The sequence below is a fragment of the Callospermophilus lateralis genome, chromosome Y, assembly GCF_048772815.1.
Source record: "Callospermophilus lateralis isolate mCalLat2 chromosome Y, mCalLat2.hap1, whole genome shotgun sequence".
Lineage (NCBI taxonomy): Eukaryota > Metazoa > Chordata > Mammalia > Rodentia > Sciuridae > Callospermophilus > Callospermophilus lateralis.
In genome coordinates this window covers 8,694,092-8,719,514 of record NC_135326.1, presented here as the reverse complement: position 1 = coordinate 8,719,514, position 25,423 = coordinate 8,694,092, and the positions used below count along the sequence as shown (strand labels likewise).

The window sequence follows — 25,423 nt, the reverse complement described above, 5'->3', positions numbered from 1 at the left end:
AACGACTCTCTGAGTTTCTTGCTTTCTTTGTTTAGTGCCATTTTCTCTACTTGTCAGTGGAAGCGGTGGGTTCCCATCGTTACGAAGACCGTGATCGGAAAGCAGAAAAGGAAGACAAGTTGGATTTTAAATGACGGGTCCAAAGACATTAGGGAATTGCCTCTGTAGACTCCCCAAGCAGTCTGCCCCAGTAATCACCCTGCAAACATGTCAGTACCTGGGTCACAAAATCCCTTCCGAATTTGTATCAATCGGTTCAAGCACGCTGCAAAATTTTGACCCCAAATGGTAGGGCTGATGCTACGTGGAGTGCCTGTTTTCCGTTAGTCTAGACACACGGGGACAGACTCCAGGGATTGACAGCACAGGCTCCGTGGCTGGCCTCCCTGAGGACTTGGCACGGCTCCTCTGAGGATCGCCTGGGGGGTACAGATCTTGTGCTTCATTACGTTGCTGTATGTTGCACGGGAAAGTTGCTGCACATTTATCTGTCTATATCTCACAATTTTTTTTGTTTTTTTATGGAAAGGATCATCCACCCACATGGTCAAGGATATATGAACTGGGTTACAACGCATTCTTCAAAAAAAATCCAAGAGAGCAAGTCATTTTTCTTCAAGAAAGAAATTATGGCTGGATGTGGGTGATGCACACCTGGTATCCCAGAGGCTTGGGAGGCTGAGGCAGGAGGGTCGAGAGTTCAAAGCCAGCCTCCGCCAAAGGGAGGCCCTAAGCAACTCAGTGAGACCCTGTCTCTAAATAAAATGCAAAATTGGGCTGGGGCTGGGGCTCAGGGGTGCAGTGCCCTTGAATTCAATCCCCAATACCACCCCCCCACACCAAAAGTAGTCATGGAAAGATCATACAAAATAGAATATTTGCAAAAGGAGAGAAAGGTGAAACATCTTAGGCAAAGCTGAAAATTTAGCTAGTAGATAAATTGGCACAAACATGAACTGATAATCCAGTCTTCTTGTCGCTTAATAAAGCCACATATGGAGATTCAACCACGTTTGCTCACGTAGATGAAATACACACCCCAGGGACCATCATTACTGTAGACGGGGTCTCTGCAGAACTCCTAAGAGGCCATAATTGGTGTTTGTGTGTAAAAATTGTGTATTTGGGGCTTTTGAGAACCATAAAACTGATTTAAAAAAGGGTTTCCTGGGGGTAAGAAGAGGAATGCAGGACAATTAAATCCACGCCATTAAATTGGTTTGTTTCTAAGTGCCTCTTGGTAATTAGGAGTTCATGCTTGGCGAAACCCCATCAAAACAGATTGAAGATTGAAGGCGGTGTCAGCAAATTAGCCCTCGGTGATTGGATGCCGCTTCGGAAAGTGGGACGCGGCATCCGTACACTGTGATTTAAAAACGGGGCTCTGCATGGTTACTCTGGATTTTAATTCTTGCTCCTCGACTTGGGTTTACTTGGCGCTTGGTGTTCAGCAGCATTTTGTCTATTTAAGTTCCTCCCAGATCTTCAAGCATGCCGCCTATTTCTCAGATTCCTCCCCCACCCCCTGCCCTGTGGCCTGGATCAGCACGTGAGCTGATGCAGGAGGAGATGCAAAAACCATTCCTCATCACCGGAGGCTGCCAATTCTAATCAAATGCCCTCTTCCCTGCACCAAGCACTGATTCAAGTATTAAAAATAAATACATTGCAATGGGCCATAATTAAATTGACAGAGTCCTGGCAGATTTTTTTTTTTTTTTTTTAAACAAGGGTTTAATGAGAAGGCGTTCTCCAGAAGGATCTGCAACTTGTTGTGCCTTCTACGCTTTCCGGCGTTTTATTCAAACCAGTCTTCTTTGCGCAGGAACTGCACCGTGTCATCAAATCCACGCTGATACAGGGCTTCCATTTTGCTTCTGCTTGGAGGGAAGAGGGCTTGGTTGAGCCTCATGAGGTTGGGCAGGGACAACTAGGAGGGAAAGACACAAGTTCAGGCTGCAGGACAGACGTTTAACAGCCTTCACCCCCGAGACAGCAGGAGCAACCCCAAGATATGACAACCCCAAACATCTCCAGGGGGTGCCAGGCCTGTCCTGGATAATATGCCACCGTCCCAGGTCCAGATACATGAGATTAAGGGAATAGATATTTTTATGCCAGTATCTCTCCAACATTCTCCAATATTTCAGTTCTTCTATCTTTCTAAATAAATAAATGACCCCATCGAAAACTGCACTGCTGGCCTACCAAGTTTACTGATGTGGGAAAGAGCCAAAGAGAAAGAAAAAGCTATGCAAATGTCAGTTAATTAAGCCGGGCACGGTGGCTCACGCCTGTAATTCCAGCAGCTTGGGAGGCTGAGGTGGGAGGATCATGAGTTCAAAGCCAGCCTCAGCCAAAGGGAGGCCCTAAGCAGCTCAGTGAGACCCTGACTCTAAATAAAATGCAAAATAGGGCTGGGGACGGGGCTCAGGGGTCAAGGGACCCTGAGTTCAATGCCTAGTTCTCCTCCCACAAAAAAGTCAGTTAACCAGCAGCAGACAGACTGCATCCTGACAGCCCCAGGCCCCCAGGTCTCTTGGCATGATGGAGAATTGCCAGGCCGGGCTGCAGGCTGCGTTCATTCTGGGGGGATTTCCAGTGGATTAGGGCACTTTAAATGTCACTGAAGGTAATGACTCACCATTATGTCCTGGTTGGTGACCTTAATGTACACACTGAGCTGCCCTTTGTCTTGGGGGGAGATGTCCAGCCGTCCACAGAAAGGGGAGATGGTCACTGTGCGGCCTGCGGGCAGGACGGGGAGGCTGTTGGTGAGGCCTCCGTCCACCCACTTCTGTGGAGAGGAAGGTGCACGTACGTCAGTGCCCACCGGTGGCCCGATTCCCAGGCAGAGAGAAGGGGCGCGGGGCCCTTTCCACGGTGACTGGCCTTCCTGGTCCTAAGGTGCACGCTTTGGGTGTCCTTCTAAATCAGAATGTCTGGGTGCCCATCCAACTGTGCGTCTGTTTCGGGAGCAAAGGAAATCTTTGTGCATGTGTTGCTGACTGAGCTACGGAGAACTCTGGGCGGAATCAGAAAACCTCACCCACCCGGGGAGCAGGCCCCATTTTTACTGTCGGAATCAGAAATGGGCATTTTGTGCAGCAAAGTTAAACATACATAAGACAACGAGAAGCCCTTCGGTTTGCAAAGTGGTTCCCGGGGGCACAAAGACAGGCGCATGTTCTGAAGCTACAGAGGGTGGTAAGTGCTGGGTGAAAGGCATTCGCCACTCAGGGGACAATCTAGAAGCAAACTAAGCGGGTCTCAGAGCAAGCAGGAGGGACCTTGGAGAGCTCAAGGTGAGCGCGTCCTTGGTCCCTGCCTCTAGGAGACGTGCTCTGGTAGAAACACACAACTGCAGCCCGCCTGCTCCAAGGCCAAGGGTAAAAGAGAAGGAACACGTGCTATTTCTGTCGTCTAGGAACTGCCCTGTCTCTCCTATTCCTCCTGACTTGCTTTGACTCAGAAATCTGGTGAGGAAACGGTTGGCATTTCTATGAGTTACGGAGGCCTTGGCCGGATCCCGACTCCTACAAAGGGAATGAAAGGCAACTGAAAAATAAGAGATTTGACAAAACTGACCCAGAATGATGTGCATGTTGTCACAATGCCTAAGATTATACAATTACTTCACATATGTATATGGCTATGAATATCTGTACACCTGAAAGTAGGTGTATGGCTCTCTCTATATGCAGAAACACGATCGCAGCGTCTCCGTGTGTTTTAAATATAGCAGGTTACATAAGTGAAATCGACAAAAGGGAGGTTTGTAAAACCAAAGGCCCCCCAATATATGACCGCATCCCCGGGCTGGCTCCCCGGGCCTTGATTTACATAAATACCTAAGAGAAAAGAAAAGCAGGGCGCCTTGCAAAATGATCTCACTTGACGTTCTCAACAGAGCCTGTCGCCCCTGGTGTGCAGACCTGGATAGGTTTCATCATCAGGGAAAGTTAAAGATGTGTCAGAGAATTCAAGAGCGAGCTCGTCTGACTTGTTCACCGTAATGAAAAGGGGGTCAATCTGGCTCGTTAAGTTGAAAAGTGTTGCAATTTACTACGGGGTTAATGACTGCTGTTTCAGGGAATCGAAAATCCTTTTTCCAAATTCTGTTGGCTCTTGTTAGCTTGTTCTGATTGGATAAATGACTAGGAAACACAGAATCATCAGATGGCTTAATGACTCCATCAGCCACGATTCCAGGGCCTCTGTGTGCTCCCAGGCTGCCATCCCACCGGCTGGGGGCTCTGTGGGCCACATGCCTCACTCCCGCGGGAGTTAAGCCCTCCCGAGATCGTGGGCTCAGAACACGCAACACCTCCGTTCAGCTGTGCAGATTCCACCCATAACTCTGAAAAGTGCCACCGGAGCAACAAAAATAAGTCCCCGACCTCCCAATTAAAAGTGGAAGAATTTTTCCACGCTGTGCTCTCCAGGGAGGTGGAAATCTTGCCCTTAGTGTTTCCATTCGGGAATTCTCTGGCTGTTGGCCCCGTATTCCTGCATGCCGTTCCACATTCTTGCCCTGAGGTGGCATGTGACATGCCAGTAGCTTCTGCCCTGAGCATCTGTGGTTCTCGAATCGTCCTTAAGAAAAATAAATGCTCTGGTGTGAGATAAGTGTGTTTATGTGCATTAGTCTCTGTTTTCTACTCTGCGCCAATGGTCTGCGGGTCTGTCTGGGAGCCAATACCATGCTGTCTTTGTTACTATGGCTCTGCCGTATAATTCAAGGTCAGGTATTGGGAAACCTCCTGCATCACTTTTCTGGCTGAGGACTACTTTGACTATTCTGGGCCTCGTATTCTTCCAGATGAATTTCATGACTGCCTTTTCTACTTCTACGAAGAATGTCATTGGAATTTTAATGGGAATTATATTAAATCCGGACAGCGCTTTTGGTAGCAGAGCCATTTTGACCGTGCTGATTCTGCCTCTCCAAGAACACGGGAGGTCTTCCCGTCTTTAAGGCCTTTGATTTCTTTCTTTCATGTTGTGCAGTTTACATTGTACAGTTCTGTCACCTTTTTTGTCAGATTGACTCCCAAACATTTTATCTTCTTTGAGGGTGGGACGGCAAATTGGTGCCACCCCTCTGGAAAGCAGTATGGTGGTTCCTCAGAAAACTTGAAATGGAACCACCACTTGACCCAGCTATCCCACTCCTAAGCATATACCCAAAGGTCTTAAGATCAGCACACTACAGGGACGCAGCCACATCAATGTTTACAGCAGCTCAATTCACAATAGCTGACCAAGCTAGGTGCTCTTCAACAGATGGACGGATAAAGAAATGTGGTACATATAACAATGGAATATTATTCAGCCATGAAGAAGAATGAAATCATGGCATTTGCTGGTAAATGGATGGAACTGGAGGCTATAATGCTAAGGGAAATAAGCCAATCCCCAAAAAACCAAAGGCTGAGAGTGTTCTCTCTGATGTGCAGATGCTAACTCACAATAAGGGGCAGGGAAGGCAAGAATAGAAGTTCACTGGATTAGACAAAGGGGAATGAAGGGAAGGAGGGGGATGGGAATAGGAAAGACAGTGGAATGAATCGGATGTAACTTTCCTATGTTCATACATGAATACAGTGTAACTCCACATCATGTACAACCACAGCAATGGGCTCTAATTAGGATAAGTTATACTCCACGTATATATGGTATGTCAAACTACATTCTACTGTCATGTATGACTAAAAAGAACAGATTAAAAGGTTACAATGTTAATAAAGCTCATTGCTGGACCTAGGCTGCTGCCCCTCATTACCACTGCTCACCCACTACCGCCTTCCAGTCTCTGACCACATTCCAAGCATGCGCCACGTTAGTGTTAATTGCCTGGGTTCACAGTGATGTAGCTTTCATGGGAGATATGTTCCAAGACCCCCAGCGGACACCTAAAGCTGCAGATGGGAGCTAACTCCGTAAACATTATGTTTTCCTCCATGCCCCATATCTCTACTGTGTATCCGGTCCCCTCATTTTACAAGAGGAAAGTGCATCTTGGGGAATTACTTGTTCTAGGTTGTAGCCTGGTAAGTTACGGCCCACCATTTCCTTCCTTAAATAAAGTTTTATTGGCACACATCCACGTCCTTTGGTTTACAGATGGCCCATGGTGGTATTCCCACTATGACAACACAGTTGGGCAGGTGTGTGGACAGAGATTATGTATGCCCACGGTCAAATATTTACCCTGATACTCTACAGAAAAATTGCAGGAAGAAATATCTACTGCCGTGGAGTTTACATGCAAAGAGGCTTGAGTTGGTCTTTTCAATTCATGTTCTTATTCACACACTGTGAAATACTGTGATGCTCAGCGGGGCAGGAAAATCACCAGGGGAAAAATATATATGTGATTTGAAAAAAAAATCAACTCCATATTTGCAAATCTATCTTTTTGCTTTTATGATAGTGGCTTCAAATGGTCAGGGCAAGCAGAACACTCTTGCTCAGTAATTCTTAAGGAGAAAGAGAGGGATAGTGGGGTAAGGAGTGGGGAGGGAGACGGAGAGAGAAACCACGAGCCCCGATCAACTTCTCCTGCTTCAAGTTGCTTTTGCGAGGTGTTTTGGTCACGGCGATGAGACGGTAACTACAACACAGAAAGGGCATCCATAAACAGTCCTATCTCCTAGGACACAGAGGAGACTCTCCCGTTCGGAGTGGAGAGAAACAGGAACAGAGAAGAGAGAGGTGAGATTCTGGAGCCAAAGAGACACAAGTTAAAATGACATTTTTAAAAAGGGGCCAGGGAAACTCTTGTACTAACTTCTATTGGATGCTGCTGACTTTCAGAATTTCTGAAAGTTGTTTAGAATCGGCGACTCCAAAAATCGAGTTGATTTAGCAGTTGGCAAGGTACAGCCATTAATAATAAATATTCCCTGGAAGACAGACACGCTGTTCCAAAAATTAAATAGACCGTGCAAAAAAAAAAAAAAAAAAAGTCTAAAACATCCTGGAAAAATAAGAGTTTTCACCTTAGAGTGAGTGTACATTGACACCGAGGGTTCCAACCAGCCAAATCCAGCTGGTCGAGAGCCCGGCCGGGCCGTTCGCGGAGATGATGACTGAATTACGCGTCTTGTGGGAAATGCCTAAGTCAGGAAGAAACGGGAGCCTAAGGACTGTGGTCCTAATTCTATATAAATGCACGGTAACTCAGCATTTCACAGCTCTCCTTCCCATATGTGTCAGTAATCAAAGATCATTAATCCGTAATGCAAAGGCTCAGGGGGGAGATCTGCAATCGACAGATTCTCAATCGGCGTCCTTCTAAAAATAAAATAAAAAATATGACTCGGATTCTAACTCAGACCAAAGGAGAAAACAAACAAACAAACCATAAAACCCTAAAGTCTTTCTTCTCACCTGCACCGGGCCCTGGTGGACACGGTCGTGATTCTGACAGTTAGCCATTTGGCGATGCTAACGTTCTCTCTTGGAGAATCTCCGTCACAGCTCCTTCTGGGGACTGTCCCAAATGGATGGCACGCCTCTGGGATAACCTGGCCTGCGAGTGGGGTCGCTCCGGGGGCTTCCTGCCTCTAACCCCTGCTTGCACACCAGCCTCCCGCTTCAGGAGAGCCCCGAGCCAGCGGACAAACCAAAGCCCGGGCTGCAGGAACACACTGCGACCTAGGAAGCAACGGGTTTTCAGCATGGCTGCCACGCAGTCTGGGTCAGATAGAGAGCTGACACCCACAGCCAAACACGTCTCTGACGCAACGTTCACGATCCCCTCAAGATGGGGAGGAAAGAGGGCAGAATCTGACTCAGAGGAGAAACCCGATGAACGGGGAGACGATCAGGCTGAGAGCAGGTCAGCCGCGAGCCAGGAGGACTCCTGTCCACTCCATTTCCTAGCGCGAATGACACGAGGCCCTGTCGATCATTCCGCGCCTGGGGGTCCTTGCTGCGGGCCCCACTGAGCAGCAAAGGGAAACGAGATGCTTAGAGGAGACACAGGGCTCCTGTCCAAAGTGACTTCCTGCAAGACTTCATCAGGAACCTCCGGTCCCACCGGCCCAAGCCAGCGGGTGGAGGAGGGAGAGAAATGAAATGAGGAGTAGCGTCTATGAAAAGCCCTAAAGGAGCAGACAGAGCAGAGATGCCAACATGAAAGATCATTCTGGGGACATTTCCCCTTCTAGCTTAGTGACTTGGGTAGATAAAGACCTCTTATGTCTCCCTTTCTTACAGCAGATACGACTGGAAACTGGCACATGCAAAGTCAACAGCAGAACCTTTACTTGTTTCACTGGTAACAAGAATACACACGACAGACTGGTAAAACAGCTCCCCTACTACCTTCCCCAGCAAAAAAGAAAAACGATTCAGGAGCCCAGCTCACTACGTGGCATCTCCAGGGTGTGATCTCTGACCTCATGTTTCACAATGAATGCTGAGGCTGCAGTCATCACATCTAAGTTCTAGGAAACAGGATAGGAAGACAAGAAGAACAGAAAATGTATAATCTCCCTTCCCACGCGTCTCACGGTAATTCGGCTTGCATCTCGTTGGCCTGTACACAACCTTCCTTGCTATAAGTCCAACAGTATTTCAGTTTACATCTTCTTGGCCAACAACTAAATGGGTAGACACGCTCACCTGCAGGGGAAACTAAGAAAACTAACCTTGGAGCTACACGGCAATCAGTCCAGATAAAATGAGAGTCCTCACCAGAAGTTCAACAGTGGGCTCACTCAGCCTTGGACTGTCAGTCTGCAAATTGTGAGCTTAAAACCATTTTTGTTTATAAAGTACAAACCTTAGGTATTTTGTTATAGCAACCTGGAATGAACTGACACACCTCTTTTGATGGTAATGCAAAATCTCAAGAAATGCCTTGGGATTTTTCTTAACCATAATTCCCATTTTTGTAATGAGTAGAGTATATTATAAAGGGTACTTTCAAGTAAAAGCTATTTTAGATTTCAGATCATTCTAAAACCAATGTTCACAGTACAAAGCTGATTTTTTGATAGCAACTTTAAGTCTATTCAAAATGTAATGTAGAAATAAATGCCAACCTCATTTCGAGAGGGAAAATAATACTTTAACGATGCATTCAGAGTGTGATATATTGCAAATAAAATTTTAAATGACAAAATAGGTCATACTTTCCTTGGAGACTGAATATGTTTTAGCTAGGACTGACAGTGTCAAAAATAGGAAATACTAGGAAAGCTTACCTAGTTTTCATAAGATGATAGGTGAATTTTTATGAGACTCTTAAAAAAAATTCCCTGGGCATATTGCTTCTAATTGGCCACAATGAGGATTTCAGACTGCTAAAGACAGGCACATCCCTACAGATGATATGTCGTAAGCACGTGGCTACTAAGTCGTCCAACTGAGAGTGGACAGTCGCTCTGGGGTCCTCATTGTATCTGTGAGGTCTTTCTGCAGCCGTTTCTCCTCCTCTTCCTCAGCCTTCTGTCTGTGCCCTGCCCAGGGGAAGTCCCTCTAGGCCAAGAATCCCAGGGAAGGCCAAATAAACAGGGCAGGACACCAGGAGAGCCCGGGAACGGGCATCCTGAGGTCTGTCAAGGTCCCAGCGCAGACCCCTCCTCCAGCTACGAGCCAGCAGACTTGTGAAGCTCCGCTCCGGCCCTGGCTGTGGGCCCAGTGTCCCTGCGGTGCAGAGAGCTACCGCATGGCTCAGGGCCAGGTGTGCAGGGCCCTGGAGCTTGTCCCACCAGGACCACGTGGCGTTCAAAGGAGGAGCCGTGACCAGTTCTTATGAGGAAAACCAAATTCTTTCCCTGCTTTCAAAGGTATTTTTAAATGACAACAATAAGAGCATCCCTGTCAATCATTCCTCTTCCCCGATTTTGATAAGGTATCAAAGACCCTCCGGTTCTTCTTCTTAGAAACAAAGCTACTTATGCAAGGAATGCGTACCCATGGATCTGGACCAGAATATGGGAAACTGCCCCTTTCGGAGGAGGTGGATTTCTGGGGAGACTGGCGTTAGCTCCTTCGTTACGGCGACATTACCTGCCCTTTGTATTCCACTGGTCTCAGTCCCGCGTAGATGGGCACGAAGCTGCTGGCCAGCAGAACCTAGGTGCACAAAGAGAGAGAGGGCTCAACTCGAGAGGCCACCTAGAAAGCTGCGACACCATTTAGAACGAAACTCTTACGACATGAACACCTTCCACTCGTGTCCGGATACGAATGCTCACACTTACGTAATAAAAAAAAATAACGCTTTCAACATCCAAGAAGGCCCTAAAATCATAGGTTCAAATCCACGCTCTCCAAATGAGTGAACGACATACTCCTAAGTCAAAGTCAGTGGTTTAACTGTTCAAGACCAAGTCCTTTTGAAACTGGTATCTCAATTCCTGAAATCTGCACGGGTTGCAGTTGCTAACTGATGATTCCTAATGTTCTATCAATTTCTGGGAAAATGGTTTTAAAGTTGCCCTGTTCTTTTGTGGAAGAGGAGCCCCCCTGGTTATTTTAGGGGAGATTAACTCCCCCCAGCTCAGGATGCCCCAACGGATGTTACCAGGATGTGGCAAAGGGGACGGTACGTTTTTTAGACACTCCACGTTCCAGCAAAGGAACCATGCGATGCAAGTAGACCAATGAGACGCTATCTTCCGTCTGAAAAGGGGGAAATGATTGTCATTTAGGATATGATCGGTTCTTCCAAGAGGAGCAGCCGAGCTCTGACGGCTCTCCCGAAATCTCAATGTTCTCTTCGGCAGCAGCCTCGGTTTGGGATCGCCAGCGAGGGCTCTGTTTGAAAACACGCGGCCTGAGACGCTGAATATTGAAGCTCTAATCTTTCAGCTGATAAGGGAAAGTCTCTGTGGCTGTTTATCGGCAAAGATTTCATGAGGCTTTTTATTCTTCCCCAACATACATTATTCAGAAATGGATTCGAGCCCCAACGCTGGCTTATAAATCATCTGTTTAGAATTATCTAGAACTCAGAAGGCATTTCCCCCCAAGAAATGATATCATAGGTATGACTTTTTTAGGTCAGCTCTCAAAAGCCTATTTATGCTGATCTGCCACTCAATTACAGGCCTGGGCGACAGTGTAAGGGGATTTCTGTAGGAAAGTCTCCCCTGGGCTGCACCCCACAGGGCAGGAGCCTGCGGGGGCGGGAAGCCCTCCCTACGTGGTCATTTCTGCACCGTGTCCCTGAGCCGTGGTGTGCGCTTCCTCCTGAGGTGGCTCTTCCTTGCACCTGTCTCATGACGGACAGAAACCAAGGAAGAAAGGCTCTGGGGCCTCTTCCACGGGGCACTAGGCTGCTGCCGTCACTTCCAATAGCAAGACAGAGAAGGAGGGCCCAGGCTGCTGGCGGCACTTTGGGGTCAAGGACAGACGGAGGTCCTGGTTATGAGAGCTCCCACAATAACAGGCTCCTGACAGGCGGCTCAGGAAGCTTCTGGGGACGGCGGTTTGAAGTGGCAACGTCACGGTAACAGCCCGGCACAGGGACGCCGGCAGGAGAGGACCAGGCCATCAGCCCCGGGTCACCCAGCTCTGGCACATCACGCTGGATCTCTGTGCTGGAACCGGCTCTGTAATCTGTCAGCCCCGTGCAAGAAGCAAACGCCGGTTTTCCCTGTTCAGAAAGTGCCCCAAATCCCAAGATGTTGACAGCTGGGTGTTGGGTCAGGATGAGGCCTTTTGAGAGCGGGGCCTGTGCCCACACGAGCCGCGCACACCAGGGAGGGGACTCTGCTGTGCGCCACCCCCCAGCGCCGGCCTGAACTCTCTCACCGCTCAAGGCGACGACATGGCCCGCCCAAGGGTGGCTGAGCTCATGAGGGCTTCTGCCCGCACCTGGGTTTGGGTTTATTTTAACACCAAACACACCTTCCGTTGGATGTTTTCCAGGGCCAGGAACTGAGTCCGGTCTTGCATCCTGTGTGTTTCGTGGCCAATTTCATGCATCTCTCTCTCTCTTAATCACTTGTTTGTGCAAAGACCCAGTGCACGCTCATTGGTACAAGTGCTTCCCGGAGGGAGGGGAGTATCCCCTTTCTTTCTGTGTTTATGGATCCGTCGTTCATTTATTTATCGCGAGGTAGAATAACAAGCTCGCTGGAGATTTGACAGCCCTCCAGTCAGGGCGGACCTGCCTGTATCAACACGCTCAGCTCCAGGTCTCCGTCTCACTGTGTAGCACAACAGGACGGGGTGACAGTCCCTCCACCACGCCCACTCCACCAGGACCAAGCCAGGAGCGAGGGTCACCTTAGGAGGGTTGCTGAAGATCATGGAGGAAATCCGTGGGAAAGCGCCATCCTCAGTCCCAACCCTCTCAGCCTCCTGGTGGTGGCGATGATGATAAAATCGGTAGTTGGCATTTTTAGAGAAAGCTTGTTTACAGTCAAGATAATCGCATTTACTCCAACGGAATCCGGCCTTGTCATCAATTGGTCACCCTTAAAATGAAAAGCCATCACGGATGGATCCTAGGCATGTTCTGAAGCACAGTCCACCTGTTTAATGAAGCTGGCGGGCGGATCCCACATGGCACCGTAGCATCTCCTGGAACCATTGGTGGCCGAGGACACAGCGACAGTGCTGGGGAATGCCTGCCGCATTTTAAAGTCTCTGAAGGATCAAACGTGTGTCTCCTTGGGCTGCACAGACATATGTACCCTGCAAAAAAAAAAAAAAAAAAAAATCCACTACCCTTAGAATCAGGACAGTACCCTCCTCCACCGAGCTGGAGTGTAACGGGAAGTTGGCGATTTCATGCCTGGGGCTGTTTTGAGGTATTTGGATGCAGAAAAAAGGGATTCAATTACTTCCCTGCAGGTAATAACCGTTAGAATCCTCCTGAAGGGTATGGAAAGTGCAGAGAGCTGAAAGTGCGTGCCCCTACACCAACGCGTTTTTTTTCCTGACACTATTCACTCTCCCTTCTTAGGGCCTGGTGATCTCTGCATGAAGGCAACTTGAGTGAGGAAATTAGCTTTGGGCAGTTAAGAAGGAAGCGGCTTTCCTTACGGCCATTTGATTGCAGGCAGACAGGATTTCATGAGGAGGGAGGTGGGGACTGACAGGCGAAGGCGGCTTAATACAACACTGGGTCCCAACGTGTGTCTTTCAGCCTGGGCGACGTCCTGTCCAGGACACCAGCGTCACCGATCCATCTCAAGACATCGAGAGCCGCTGATGTCAAAGGAAGGGTCGTCCTGTCCCCACCCCCTGCTGAGCCACAACCCCAGCCCTGTTACTGGTTTTTATCACCAATTTCAGAGGTGAGCTAGCAAGCAAGGGACTCCTGGTGACTTTGCCACGGCAAACACCTCTGATACTGAGAAGTGAGAGGAGCAGATGCCTAAGTGGATTTCAGGAAGTTGGAGGCTCCTCTTGTCTGCGTCAACTGGCTGGAACCACCTACCTTTCTTCTGGGTCTGCCCAAGGGTCCCGGGGTGGGTGGCCTTTCGATGTCAGAGGGTTAAACTCCTCCCTCAGAGCTGCTCGCACCCATGACCGTACGTGCACACCGTAAGGAGCCGTGAAGATTGGGCACCCACGTCACTAATTATTTCACCTCCAGTCACCCTTCCCAAAGCCCAAAGTCCCCCTGATTCTTTATCCCACAAATATCCTGAACCCTGGCCTCCAGGAGGCAGATGGGAGACCTGGACCTCCTACCTCTCTGCTGGGTTGCTTGGTGAGCCCACTCCCTTTTGCAAAACTCATTGTTTCCATGATGGACGTACCGTGCCGCAGGCAGGGCAGACTGGGGTCAGCAACAGGTCCCCAGATGTCACGCGCTCAGTGGTCGGGCACACTGATGAGAAAAGCAAAGGCTTACCTTCCTGCCCCACCTCTCGGTACAGTGCTTTAAACATGGTGTGCAGTGTAAAACCACTGATTTTCATCTTATTCTTACTTAAATATACAAGGATGAAAATCAAAGCTGGTGGCTTCCCGTGGCAGCAGCTCAGAACATTGGCCAGGGCGTATTCAGGACACGTTCTCGCTGGCTCTTTTCATTTTGCATTTTATAGAAAAAGGGGGTGTTTAGAAAATTATGTGGCTTAACTTCCTTCGAGTATAAATTCTCCACAAGTTTCATTTATGCCTGAAGTTTACTGTGAAGTGTAATGAGAATCTGGCTGTTTATACAGAGCCTGCTGGTGTCGTTGAGATTCAAAGACAGATTCAAATTTATCTTCCTCCAGTCCCTGCCAACATAATGGCCAATCTGAAATTCAGTCCTGGTTTCACCTTCACAAAAGCTAAATGTGAGAAGATTCTGCTACAAAGGAGCTGGGTGCTAGGAAATTCAGGTCATCGAGCAACGGAGACAGGGTGCCTGCTCCCAGGAGAGCCGGGGACACTGTTAGAGATGACATTCTCCCTGGCCATCCAAATAGAGGTGTATTCACACCTGTGAAAAGGACATGTCTCAGAGCACACGTGGGCATCGACTCTGCCCACGAAGAGGTTCAGGATGTGCCACAGGAAGACGTCACTGGGCCACGTCGGCACGTTGATTTAAAATGCACTTCTGCTCAGCCCCGCAGCTGCCGCAGGACTTCCTTTTAAACCAAGGATTTATCTCCCTGATTATGCTTTGCTGAAGGCCGATGTTACAATGAGCCTGGATTTGCTGGTGGTAAGCTTGCTTCTGGCGGACAGCGGCCCAGAGTACAATCTGGAGCTGAAGAGGAAGGAGCTGATGTGCAAGATGGGCCCAGCTGGGCATTCAGGAATCTCCAGGGGGCCACGCTCAAGAAGGGGGTGGGGGTGGGAGCCCATGCCCATCAAGAGAGGAGGGGTCCTGGAGGGGTTTCACATCCACAGGTCCGTGCTGGAGAGAGGAGCGAGTATTTTCATCGTCCTGCTGTACTTTACCTGTGTGACCGGTGGAGGGCAGGTGGGTCCTGGGGATTGAACCCAGGGCCTTGTGCATGCAAGGCAAGCACTCCACCAGCTGAGCTAGATCCCCAGCCCCCAACATTTTCTTTAGGCACCTGAAATACACCTCTTGGGCCAGTGGGGATAAGCTTTGACTCATGGTTTCAGTGGCTCCGTCCACCCCTGAGGTCAGAGCCCTCGCGATCCATGGCTTCCCCAAAGCCCCGCCGGGGACAGAGCTGCACCAGGAGGCAAGCCTTCAGCCCTTGAGCTTTAGGGGGATATTCGGGACCCAAACCATAACAGCCCCAGATAAAATGAATCCTTGGCCACACAGATAATGAGGACATCGGGAGGCTCTTGGGAAACAATCGGAAGCATCACATCATCAGTCGAAAGAATCATTTTGCAGCAGGGAGCCAGGGTGCATGACCCCAGAGAGGACTGACAGGCCTAAACCTGCACACATGCGCATGCACACAGGTGCACACAGGTGCACACACGTGCACACACACACACACGTTGTAAGCCCCAGGTTCAAGGCTGTATTTCCAGGCACACAGCACCCTGTCTACACCGAGGAGCAGCGGTGAGCGGGTGCCCAGGGAAGCACCAGGCACTTTTAAGGAACTCACCTAGCAGGGGGCGGAGAAATGAGCTCATGACAGCGCTGGACACACAAGGCAACCAGGGCACTGCATCTACACTCTCCCGCGTTCCTCCACCCTAACTCGAGCCCTTGTCGGCCTCTCAGTCTCTCGCTGTTTCTGTCTCTCCCCTACACAGGTGGCCCCAGTGTCCCTGGGCCTGAGGTGGGCACAGCATCGCGGCAGGAGGGCGTGTGGAGCAGAGCTGCTCAGCTCATGGCAGCTGAGAAGCAGGGACAGGGAGGATGGGGCCAGGGACTAGAGGCCCTGCATGCCCCAGGGACCTCCTTCTTCCAACAGGCTCCCTCTCCTATGGGTTCCGCCATTACCCACGAGCCAGCCATTGCTGATCCATCAGGGGACGAGGTCAGAGTCCTCAGAGTCCTCCAGTTCCCCAATCCCCTCCCTGAACTCTGCGGAACTGGGGACCCATCCATTAATACATTCGGGGGGGGACACTCCAGATTCAAACCCGAACAGGACACTTCTCAAGGACCGGAGCGCCATCAAAAGAAGACCCCAGCCTCCAAGACAGCGCGGGAGGACCCCTGCTAACTCTGGTCGTCACCCGCCCACAGACACAGCTGCCTGGGGTCATCACACAGAGCAGCCCTGGGTACTTTCACTTCCCCGACTGAGCCCACGCGCCCTCTTCCTTCCTTGCCTTCCATTGGCTCCACTGAGGCTGTGGAGGCCATGCAGATCGGGGACAAACCGTCTTCCATCAGCTCTGCTGCAGGTGACACCTCTGACCTCTGGGTTATGAGGACAACGGTTGCCTGGGTTACGTTTCAGGCACTTGGAAACCATTTTGTCCGAATCACAGAATCCCACTTGGTCCGGAGCAGGTGTCTTGCTGAGCCGCTCAGCATCTCAGTTTTGCGGAGGCTGGCTTTGAACTCATGATCCTCCTGCCTCAGCCTCCTGTGGCTTTGAACTCATGATCCTCCTGCCTCAGCCTCCTGAGCCACTTGGATTTTACAGGTGTGCGCCACCTCATCTGGCCCTCACCCAGCTTCTTTATCTGAATAAAATCCCAAAGGCTATCCTCAAGGAGGGGGATTTGAGTCTTGGACTTTGCCTCCCACACGTGAAGGTGTTCTTTTGTAAAACTCATTTCAACAGCTGGCTTATCGTCCACTGGGCCAAACGGGTCACACTGTCTCAGACAACCTCCTTCCCCGGCTCCTTCTTCCATCACAACATTTAAACTTGACAAAGTGGCTGCTGGCAAGGGGTTGGCTGCATGCCCCCCCACACTGCTGGGTTTGGGCTCTCCTTCCCGGTCTTCACCATTCTTACTCGGTTCAACTAAATGCTTCATGCCTGTTCCAAGCGGCTACTTCATATATTTTTGTAGTCACCATCTGCTACAAAGGAAACCCTTCATTTTCGTCTGAAAGGGTTCAAGCATTCTGCTAAACATGGGGAAGGCTTCTTGTAGAACCCCGGACAAATGCTAACTATTCAATAGTCTCCTTGCAAGGCCTTACACATGGGCATCAGTTATTTCTCCTCTGTTTGATGAACCCAAATAATCGCACCAGTTCTCTGCGTAGTTATAACCCCGGGAATCAGGGAGACATGGTGCCGCCCTATGGCAAGAGTTTGGCATCGCTGCACGACAGATGACCACCCAGACCAGAGCTTCAAACAAGACACAGCCCTGCGCATGCTGACGGGAGGTCCCATTGTGCTGTGGGTGGTACCAGGGCAGCATTCAGTTGCAGGCAGGGCTCTGTGTTCCCGTCTGGAGGCTCCAGAGAGGAATCCTTTCCTTGCTCATCCAGGTACAAGATGGAGTCACTTGCATAGGGTCGCAAGGCTGAGGTTCCCCGTCAGTGGGGAGCCGCCCCTAGCAGCTGCACCTGAACACGGCTTTCACACCTCAGAATCAGCCACAGCACATCCAGTTTAGGACAGGGCTCCACTTCTCAAGACTCATCTGCTTATCCTGGGTCCACTGGGACAATGCAGGAGCACGTTCCTTTCTGAAGGCATGTGCCATATCACATTCCCAAAACTGTCCGGCACCATCAGTGTCTGTCTTTATAGCTCTGGGGATTCAGGTACGGATGTCTTTGAGGGCCCGCATTCTGCCGACCAAACCCAAAGGGACAGAAAAGATGACTGTTTTTATTTAGCTTGAGGTGTGACCGGAGCAGAATTCTAGAGAATGCACTGTCCACCAGCTGGACCACTAACTAGCTACAGCATTTTGCACAGGTTATGGAGCCTGCGGGACCCACTTCCTACTTTTAAAGCGGGCCATTGTAATAGATGCCACCTCAGCTGGTTTATGTCTTCATTTGTGTTCATTCATTTCTCACGTGTTGGTGGAGCCCCTGCATCGTGGCTAGCCATGTCCCGGGCCCTGGGACAGCTATGGGCAAACCAGCAATCTCTGTCCTCCTGGCGTGAGCATCCTGCCAAACAGCGAAAGCTAAAGTAACCGAGCTGTAAGAGGTGCGGGATGCGAGGCCCTGGCCAATAAACCGGGTGGGGAAGATAGAAAGAAGGTGGCTATTGGGTACCAAATACAGGTACCTAAGAGGCATAAGTCCTGGTGTTGGTGTAGAGTGGCAATAGTAATTTTATTCTATATTTCCAAGTTGCTAGAAGAAAGGGTTTTTCATATACCCAAAGAAATGATGACTGTTGCAAGTGACGGACCTGCTAATGGCCCTGTTGGATCGTTTTGCCATTGTGCGCGAGGATCAGAAAATCACATTATGAACCACGTAAATACGTACAATCGTCATATTTCAATTAGAAGAAAATATGACAGCGGAGGCAAGGGTCCCTGCTTCTTTTACATCACAGCAGCCCACATCTCTTCCTAGGCGAGCCAGAAGAGAAATGCCAGTCCTTGTGTGTCTGCATGGGTCATCGATAGCCTGAGACAACTCCGGTGTGGGGTGACCAGCTGTTCTCTTGATATTGTCTAAGTCTACAGAATAGTATAATAAGATTTATAATAAGATCACGAAAGAAAATTCTTTGTCTAAGATTAAGAGACGGTTATAAGTGATGGGGGTGAACAGGAACGCTGAGTATTTCTGCATGTTGATTCACCATTTCACCAAGCATTCCGGATTGCAGCATCAAGATGATATTAAAAACCAGTGCACCTGCTGTCTAACCCAGGCAGAGTTTTGCAGTCTCAACCCATTACCTCCTGCTGTATCAAAACATAATTCTCTGTGTTATCCAAAGTCGCCATGATTCACACAAAAGGGCTAAGGAAAATCTGCCCCCTTTTCTAAAAATGGGCGCCCTTCCCGAGACACAAACACTCAAGCATCACCTGAGCAAAGCTCGCTGTTCTTTGGAAATTAACCAGTAGAAGCATTGCCCAGAGATAATGAATTCTCCACCAAGCAATTTTCACATGCCCGTGGAGAGAAAGGCATCTAAAATAAAATGGAAGAAACAAAACTGAACATTAGATTAAAAAGTTGAGACTCGGAATCCAGAACTGGTTCCCAGGGTCCCGCAGGATAGCCTTGAAGCCAGAATTAGACAGGCAGCCGGACAGGTCCAGTCAGGTTGGATCAAGGAGGCCTGGCACGTGAGAGGCCCTGGGTTCGAACCTCAGCACCACATAAAAATAAATGAACAAAATAAAGGTATTGTGTCCAACGACAACTAAAAAATAAATATTGAAAAAAAAATTTAAAAAAAATAAAAGGACTGTCCTAAGGCACAGCTCCCGATTCACAGACGACTCTGGACGGATGGAAGAAGAGCGTCGTCCATGTGGACGCTCCTCCACAAACTACCCAGTATCAGCCAGGCCGATTTCAGGGAGTATCACTGCTACTAAACTGCACCCGCAACTCGCTTCCCATAGTAAGTGGTGAAGCTTGAAAATGAGGAGACAAGAAGAGGAGGCGTGGGCCTGGCGGCCTGGGGAGGGAGGCTGGGGGAGCCATTCATCAGACACATAATTTACCGCGCCCTGATCATCTATCAGCCTGGTGCCAGGCCCCGGATCTGAAGAGCCCAGCGATGCTTATTATTTCTAGGAAGTATCTAAATCAGCATTTGTTTTTTTTTTTTTTTTAGCAAATGGGAAATGCGGCTGGGCTACCTTAATCAGGTCCTCCCTGGAGGGAAAGTGGGAGACCAAGTAATTCTGCCTGGTTCTGGTGTTGGTGATGGAGACGTACAGGCGGTCCTGGGCCAGCTCGTGGGCGTTGGGAGGAAGGATGGACTCCATGCCGCTCCTAGAGAAGGAAAAGCAAGCCGCACGCATTACTCACCGTTAATTATTGAGCAACTTTGTAAATATTTCACAAGAGCGAGGGCTGCGCTTGGCACACTTTGTTGGAGAGCGTTCAACACGCTGTCTTCCAGTACTTGGTGGGGGGGGGAATGCGCTGTGTAAACATATACCTCAGCCAGGCCATGAAGTCATAACCGGGGGTCACCGCCCCAAAGGACTGCTTTCTGGTTTCTTCAGCAAACTGATAGGTGAACCGGTTACACTCCTGAAAAAAGAAATGAATATCTGGCCCTCTGCGCTGTCCACATGAATTCATCCCCATTCCAAAATTCTGCTCATTGCTCTGGACTGCACATGCCCACCCAGCCGGACACAGGATGCCACACTCTTTTGCACAGGTGTGCAAACCTCCCCACTCCCTTCTCCTTATCCACTCTTCTTAGGCCCAGGGCAAATTACTTGTTCTTACAATTTGTCTCTCTCTCTCTCTCTTTTTTTTCTTTCTTTTTAAGCCACCTCAAATGGCCTTACTGGAGAATTGAAAAGGCCTTGAAGACTCGACTGAAATTCTAATTTAGAACGTTCCTCTACAGATTGCCACGCACAATTAACCCTCTCTCCCTCCCCAATTCCGGGGCCTCAGAAGCATTTCAATTGCAGCCCCACAAGGGCACAGATGAATGACAACGGGATGCAGAAAGCACCCTGGCTGTCTCTGGGGGTGTGCCTTGAGCACTGCACAGCCTACAAGTCCCTGGGGCAGGGGTGCTCCTGTGCACCCAGGGCTGGGATCCACCAAGGCCGGCGGCTGTCACGGTATGGGCATGTTCATGGGACCCTGCAAACTGGGAGTAATCCCCTCACTTGGCAGGTAAGAAAACCGAGGCCTGCACAGATTGGATGACCTTTCCCAACAGCACATCAGAAATGCACGTGGGAGCCAGGATTTGAATCCTCGTCTGCATTCTGAGCAAGTCAGGTTCCCTGAAGGAGCCGCACGTTCATTATAAAGATCCTGCAGAGGCTGGACCCTGCCTGAGCTGGGCATTGTGCTTACAGAGCCCTTGAGTAGCCGTTTCTGTTAACTTTGGTATCTGACCTCACAGTCTCCTGACTAGGAGTAAACTCAGAATATATGGCTAAGCTTAGACCTCTGGCCTCCACCAGCCCCTAAGCTGAGAAGGCGATTTGTATCTGAAACCTGTTCCCCTGCTGGGCTCTGTCTGACTACCTCGGTCCCCACCAGCTACTTAGGAACACCTCATCTATGTTCTGCCGCTGTGAAAGGTCCTGGAACCTCCTCCTTGTGCAGGAACAGGTCATGTTAACTTCAATCTTTGCACCTGGGTCAAGGCCACACCTATGGGGCTCAGAATACGCCATTTCCTTATTTCCTTAATGTGGCGTGGCCTCTTGACTTGCACACTTTGATTCATCATCTGGTTAATTCAGTCAATGCTGGGCTAGTCCCTGAGATTTGGGAGATCTTTGTTTTTGTCTTTCTTTGAGTGCCACCATGGGGAGGTGGCATAGTGTCCAAGCCCTTGGAAGGTGCTGCACTTTGCAGGTTGGATGTCCCCATAAGGGCCCAGGGGTTAAAGACTTGGTCCCTGGGGTGGCCCTGTTGGGAGGTCGTGTGGACCTTTGGGGTAGGGCCTCGGGGAGGTCCTTAGGTCACTGGGGTGTGCCCTGAAAGGGATCACGGGGGCCTCAGTCCTCCCTGTTTCTTCTCTTTTGCTTCCTGGCCATAAGGTGAGCCATGTGTTCGGCCCAGTGCTCCCGCCATTGCCATCTGACATCAGAGCATCAAAGCCATGGTTGGTTCCATTTGTTCTGGGACATTGTGCGCCCACACACACATTTTTTTTGTCTTTGTAAGTTGGCTTTTTCAGGCATTTTGTAGTAGCAACTTGAAGTAAGAGAAAAGGGGAGGCAGAAGGGTCTCAGATGAAAAGGATTGAAGAGGCCACGCTCATGGCTTAGAAGAGGGAGAAGGTGCCCAAAGTCAAGGAAACTGGAAAGGGCAAGGAGAGGACCTCAGGGGAGCAAGCTTGGGCTGCTGACCCTGGAGGCCAGTGAGTCCGGTGTCAGAGCAGAACGATAAGGTGATAAACTCCTGCTGTCTGAAGGCGCCCGTTGGTGGACCCTGGTTACGGCATCAACAGGAAGCCAATACAGTGGGTATCAGCCCCCAGCCTCTGGGCGGGAGAGGCTTCCCTCCAGCCTGACATCTGGGCTAGGACTTTAAATGTGAATGGGAGCTGGACGGCAGAGGACAATAATAAGGAGTGGCCTTCTTCACCTTTGAGTGCCCCACGGTGACCAATGCTACGCCTTCCTTGCAAGTCCTGAGGCTGGGCCAGGAATTGAGGGGCAGTCGCTGGGGAAGGCTTTGCAGCTCCAGGCTCTTTCTCACATATCCATGCCTCAATTTGCCCACCACCTCAAAGACGTGGAGCATCCGGCTCCTCTTAATTAGACATGGAGGGTGCTCCTCTTAATTAGACCTGCACAAGCTCACAACAAGATTAATTGCATATTCGTCACAAGAGTGAAAAGCTCCAGGAATTCACACCACTAAGCAGAACTGAGCTAACCTGTGATTTGAGTAGATTGAAGAGTTTTCCAAAACAAAACAAAAGCAATTTTATCGACCAGCTATTTCCAATTGCTAAAGAGAAAAGAAACAGCCTTCCACCAAAAGGTCGTTCTGGGGATGTGGGTCGGTGGTAGGGCATTTGCCTATAGTGTGTGTGAGGACCTGGGTTCAAATCCCAGCTGTGGAAACAAAACAAAAACAAAAACAAAATAAACCTCTTTGGGCAGAAACATTCGGACCAAGGAGGAAATGAGAATGTCGTAAGGTCAATAAAGAGAATGATTTTCCACCTTCCAAATGTGAACACCCCAAAGACCTAAAGTCACAGCAACATGAGTAGCCAACGTGACCCATTTTCCAACCTGAAAAACATAAAAATAAAAAATAAAACCACGTAATCTGATTTGAAAACAATCCAAGCAAATCAGGCATCGTCTTAACACCACAGAATTCCAGCTGCATAAATGCCTATGTTATTGTAGCATTTCCAAATCATGTAAAGAGTTCATCACAGTTAATACATTTCTAAATTTGCTGAGGATGAGAAATCAAATCGACTCAACGCCAGAGCTCAGAGATTTGTTCCACTTAAAGAAAAGACTGAATGAAACAGGAAGGGAAAGTCCCCTCCCCCCGCCTCTCCAGGCCACAGCTTGCCGCAGCGAAAAAGAAAGCAGGTTCTGGGCGGAGCGAGAGCTTGCAATTCAAAGCACAGGGTTTTGCAGGCTTGGGGGTGGGGGATTCACACCTCAGGGTTTTTATCCTGTGTAATCACTATGGCTTTTAGTCACTCTTCAAGTTTTCTGAACGCCAACCACCTAAAGATGAGGTGGCTGGATTTCTGAAAAACTTCCCTGAAACCTGAGACTGACATTTTGATGTTTAAAATCCCCGCAGTCTTTGAGACTCATTCTCCGGCACGAATGGGTTAAATCCCAGTCTTCTGAGGGTTCAAAGCCCTTCGCAGTGTAAGTAATTAGCAAATATTTTCTCCACCCATAGAAACCAGCTGGGAGTCGGTGAATGTTTGTTCACAGTCCAGATAGCAGAAAACCGATTTTAAAAACATAGATTGCATTAAAGAAAATACCTAATGACGGCTATTTTTTTATTACTTCTGGTTAAACTGCTTGGAATTCAGAGCTTCTACTTACGGGGAGAATTAAAAACAAATTAAATTCCCATATCATTCCACTTAATTGAAATTGTGTGCCCAGTTTCATTTATGCGTCGGTTAGAAAATAGCGGTGAGCAGAGGTACAGGCCACATGTTCAAGGCTTTGAAAATAGGCTCTGTGCTCTCCTCATGCTCATAGAAAGAAGAAAAAATCCTTTGCTGCAAGAAACAGCGCTGGAATCTTAAGGCTAAATAAAAACTCGAGAGCATTTTTATAGCCTTGTCTTACTGTCACCCCAGATAATCTTCTCTTCCAAACCCAGGGCACAGATCCCTGAAGAGTCCATCTTAAAAGAAACGTCTAAACCTTTTGTTTCCCAGGCAAAGCATGATTTCTCTGTAAAGAGTCGGCACTCATTGTCGCCATTCCCTTTTAATTTCTTAATGAGGAACACAGCCTCCTTACTACCTAATTACCTCTATTTTTTCTGGCGCTGTTAGCAAGACAGAAGCAACCAAGGATCCTGCAGAGGCCCCCGCAAAGGCCTTGACATCCTTCAGCAGCCTCTTGCCATGTCTGCAAAATGCAGATGCTGCCCCCAAGTGGTAAATGCCCAGAAACCCACAGGCTGCAAACGACAAGTTGATGGGCTTCATTCTACCTGCAGAATCGTCAAAGAAAAAAAAAAAAAATGAATAAATAAAAAATAATAAAAAAGCTACACATTAGTATAGTTTATTCCACACACTGCGTAATTTTGCACCTGTTTTCGTGCCATGGTTTTCTTTTAACATATAATTCTCTAAGTGCAGTTGTTTCAATGAATTCTAATAAATCCCAGCAGTTTTTCAGGGAACCATTTTCTTTTTCTTTTTCTTTTTTTTTTTTTAACATGGATTCAATACTCTGGTTAATTATTAAAACAACAACAAAACGCCCAACTTTCCATACTTGTTCTTTTTAATTACTTGCAAGAAACAGATGTATAAATTCCAACTGGCAAGTCCTCTGAGCTTTTTTTTTTTGAACTTTTGTAACTTTCTGCTGGGGGGATGGTTGCTCTTGCAAAATGGGTCAATGATTAGAGACTGCATCAAATTCCAAGCGAGCAACAGATTCATTTGCTCTTTGGAAGTGCATCAGTGAATCTCAAAGAGAGGTCCTGGTCCACCTCCATTTCCATCATAGGCATCCTTATCTTTTAAAAAAATTCTGATACCCCTGATAAATTAATAATGCAATCAGCTGTGATCCAACCATGCAACACCGTCCGTTCCCAAGTAGCTGGAGACAAATTGAGGTCATGGCTGACAAAAGGTCCAGAAGGCCTCCTATAATGAATTTCCACCACGGTATACTTGCCACACACCTAAATAGAAATTGTGCTGTGTGTGCTTCAAAGCCCCGGTGGACACAATATGCCGACGTATGAAGGAAACCCTGTCCCCACACGCCTGTCCACCCTGGCTTCCTGGGGGGGGACAAATCCTTATTCTGGGGCACTGGGGCGAGGCACCCGGGCTGGACCAGGAATTGAGGGACGGTTTGCTGCTGATACCCCCAGCTGGGCCCCGTGCAGGGGGGAGGCTCAGCCTCTGCAGGCTGCACGGGGAATCCGGGCCAGCGCAGCAGGGCCCAGCCCAGGATTTGAGTCTACTTGGGCAGGCGTGGGGGGTGCAGGCGGGATTTGGGTGGTCTTTTTCTAGGTGGTCAGGCCCATCAGGCGCAGACCGGGAGGTCTCCAGCTGCCCCGGGGTAGGTGGGGCTACTGCCTCATTTCTCCACCCCCGGGGCAGCCCACCCTGACCCTCCGGAGCCTCGCTCGGCCCCCGCGCTCCGTCCTACCAATGGCAGCCTGAGGCACTTCCGCGTGCATGGCCCCGGGCCGCTGATCCTTAACCAGAAGGGGGAAGCGGGATGTCACTCAATGCGGCGCCACCTATCAGAGCCG

General features: G+C 49.1%; 1 protein-coding gene across 2 annotated transcripts; it reads right to left on the bottom strand.

The window, feature by feature from the left end:
• Positions 1 to 1,753: 1,753 nt before the first annotated feature.
• Pnpla4 (patatin like domain 4, phospholipase and triacylglycerol lipase) lies at positions 1,754 to 25,352 on the bottom strand. Of its 2 annotated transcripts, none has more exons than XM_077107840.1 (7): positions 25,318 to 25,352; positions 23,949 to 24,133; positions 19,926 to 20,020; positions 19,621 to 19,756; positions 10,027 to 10,092; positions 2,645 to 2,797; positions 1,754 to 1,930 (listed from the first exon to the last, which is right to left on the bottom strand). In XM_077107840.1, exons 1-7 carry the CDS (start codon positions 25,346 to 25,348, stop codon positions 1,799 to 1,801), a joined length of 798 nt encoding a protein of 265 aa, XP_076963955.1. In that variant the 5' UTR covers positions 25,349 to 25,352; the 3' UTR covers positions 1,754 to 1,798. The 2 variants fall into 2 exon arrangements, with proteins under 2 accessions (XP_076963955.1, XP_076963956.1); XM_077107841.1 differs by lacking the exon at positions 25,318 to 25,352 and adding an exon at positions 24,842 to 24,947.
• Positions 25,353 to 25,423: the final 71 nt, after the last annotated feature.

Excerpts from the sequence above, each read along its gene's own strand:
- Pnpla4 (XM_077107840.1), bottom strand. The coding sequence starts at position 25,348 with ATGCACGCGGAAGTGCCTCAGGCTGCCATTG. Across the intron at positions 10,093-19,620 it reads CCAGGGAGGACCTGATTAAG|GTTCTGCTGGCCAGCAGCTT; the intron begins GTAGCCCAGCCG and ends TTGTGCACCTAG. Across the intron at positions 1,931-2,644 it reads TCACCAACCAGGACATAATG|TTGTCCCTGCCCAACCTCAT; the intron begins GTGAGTCATTAC and ends TTTCCCTCCTAG.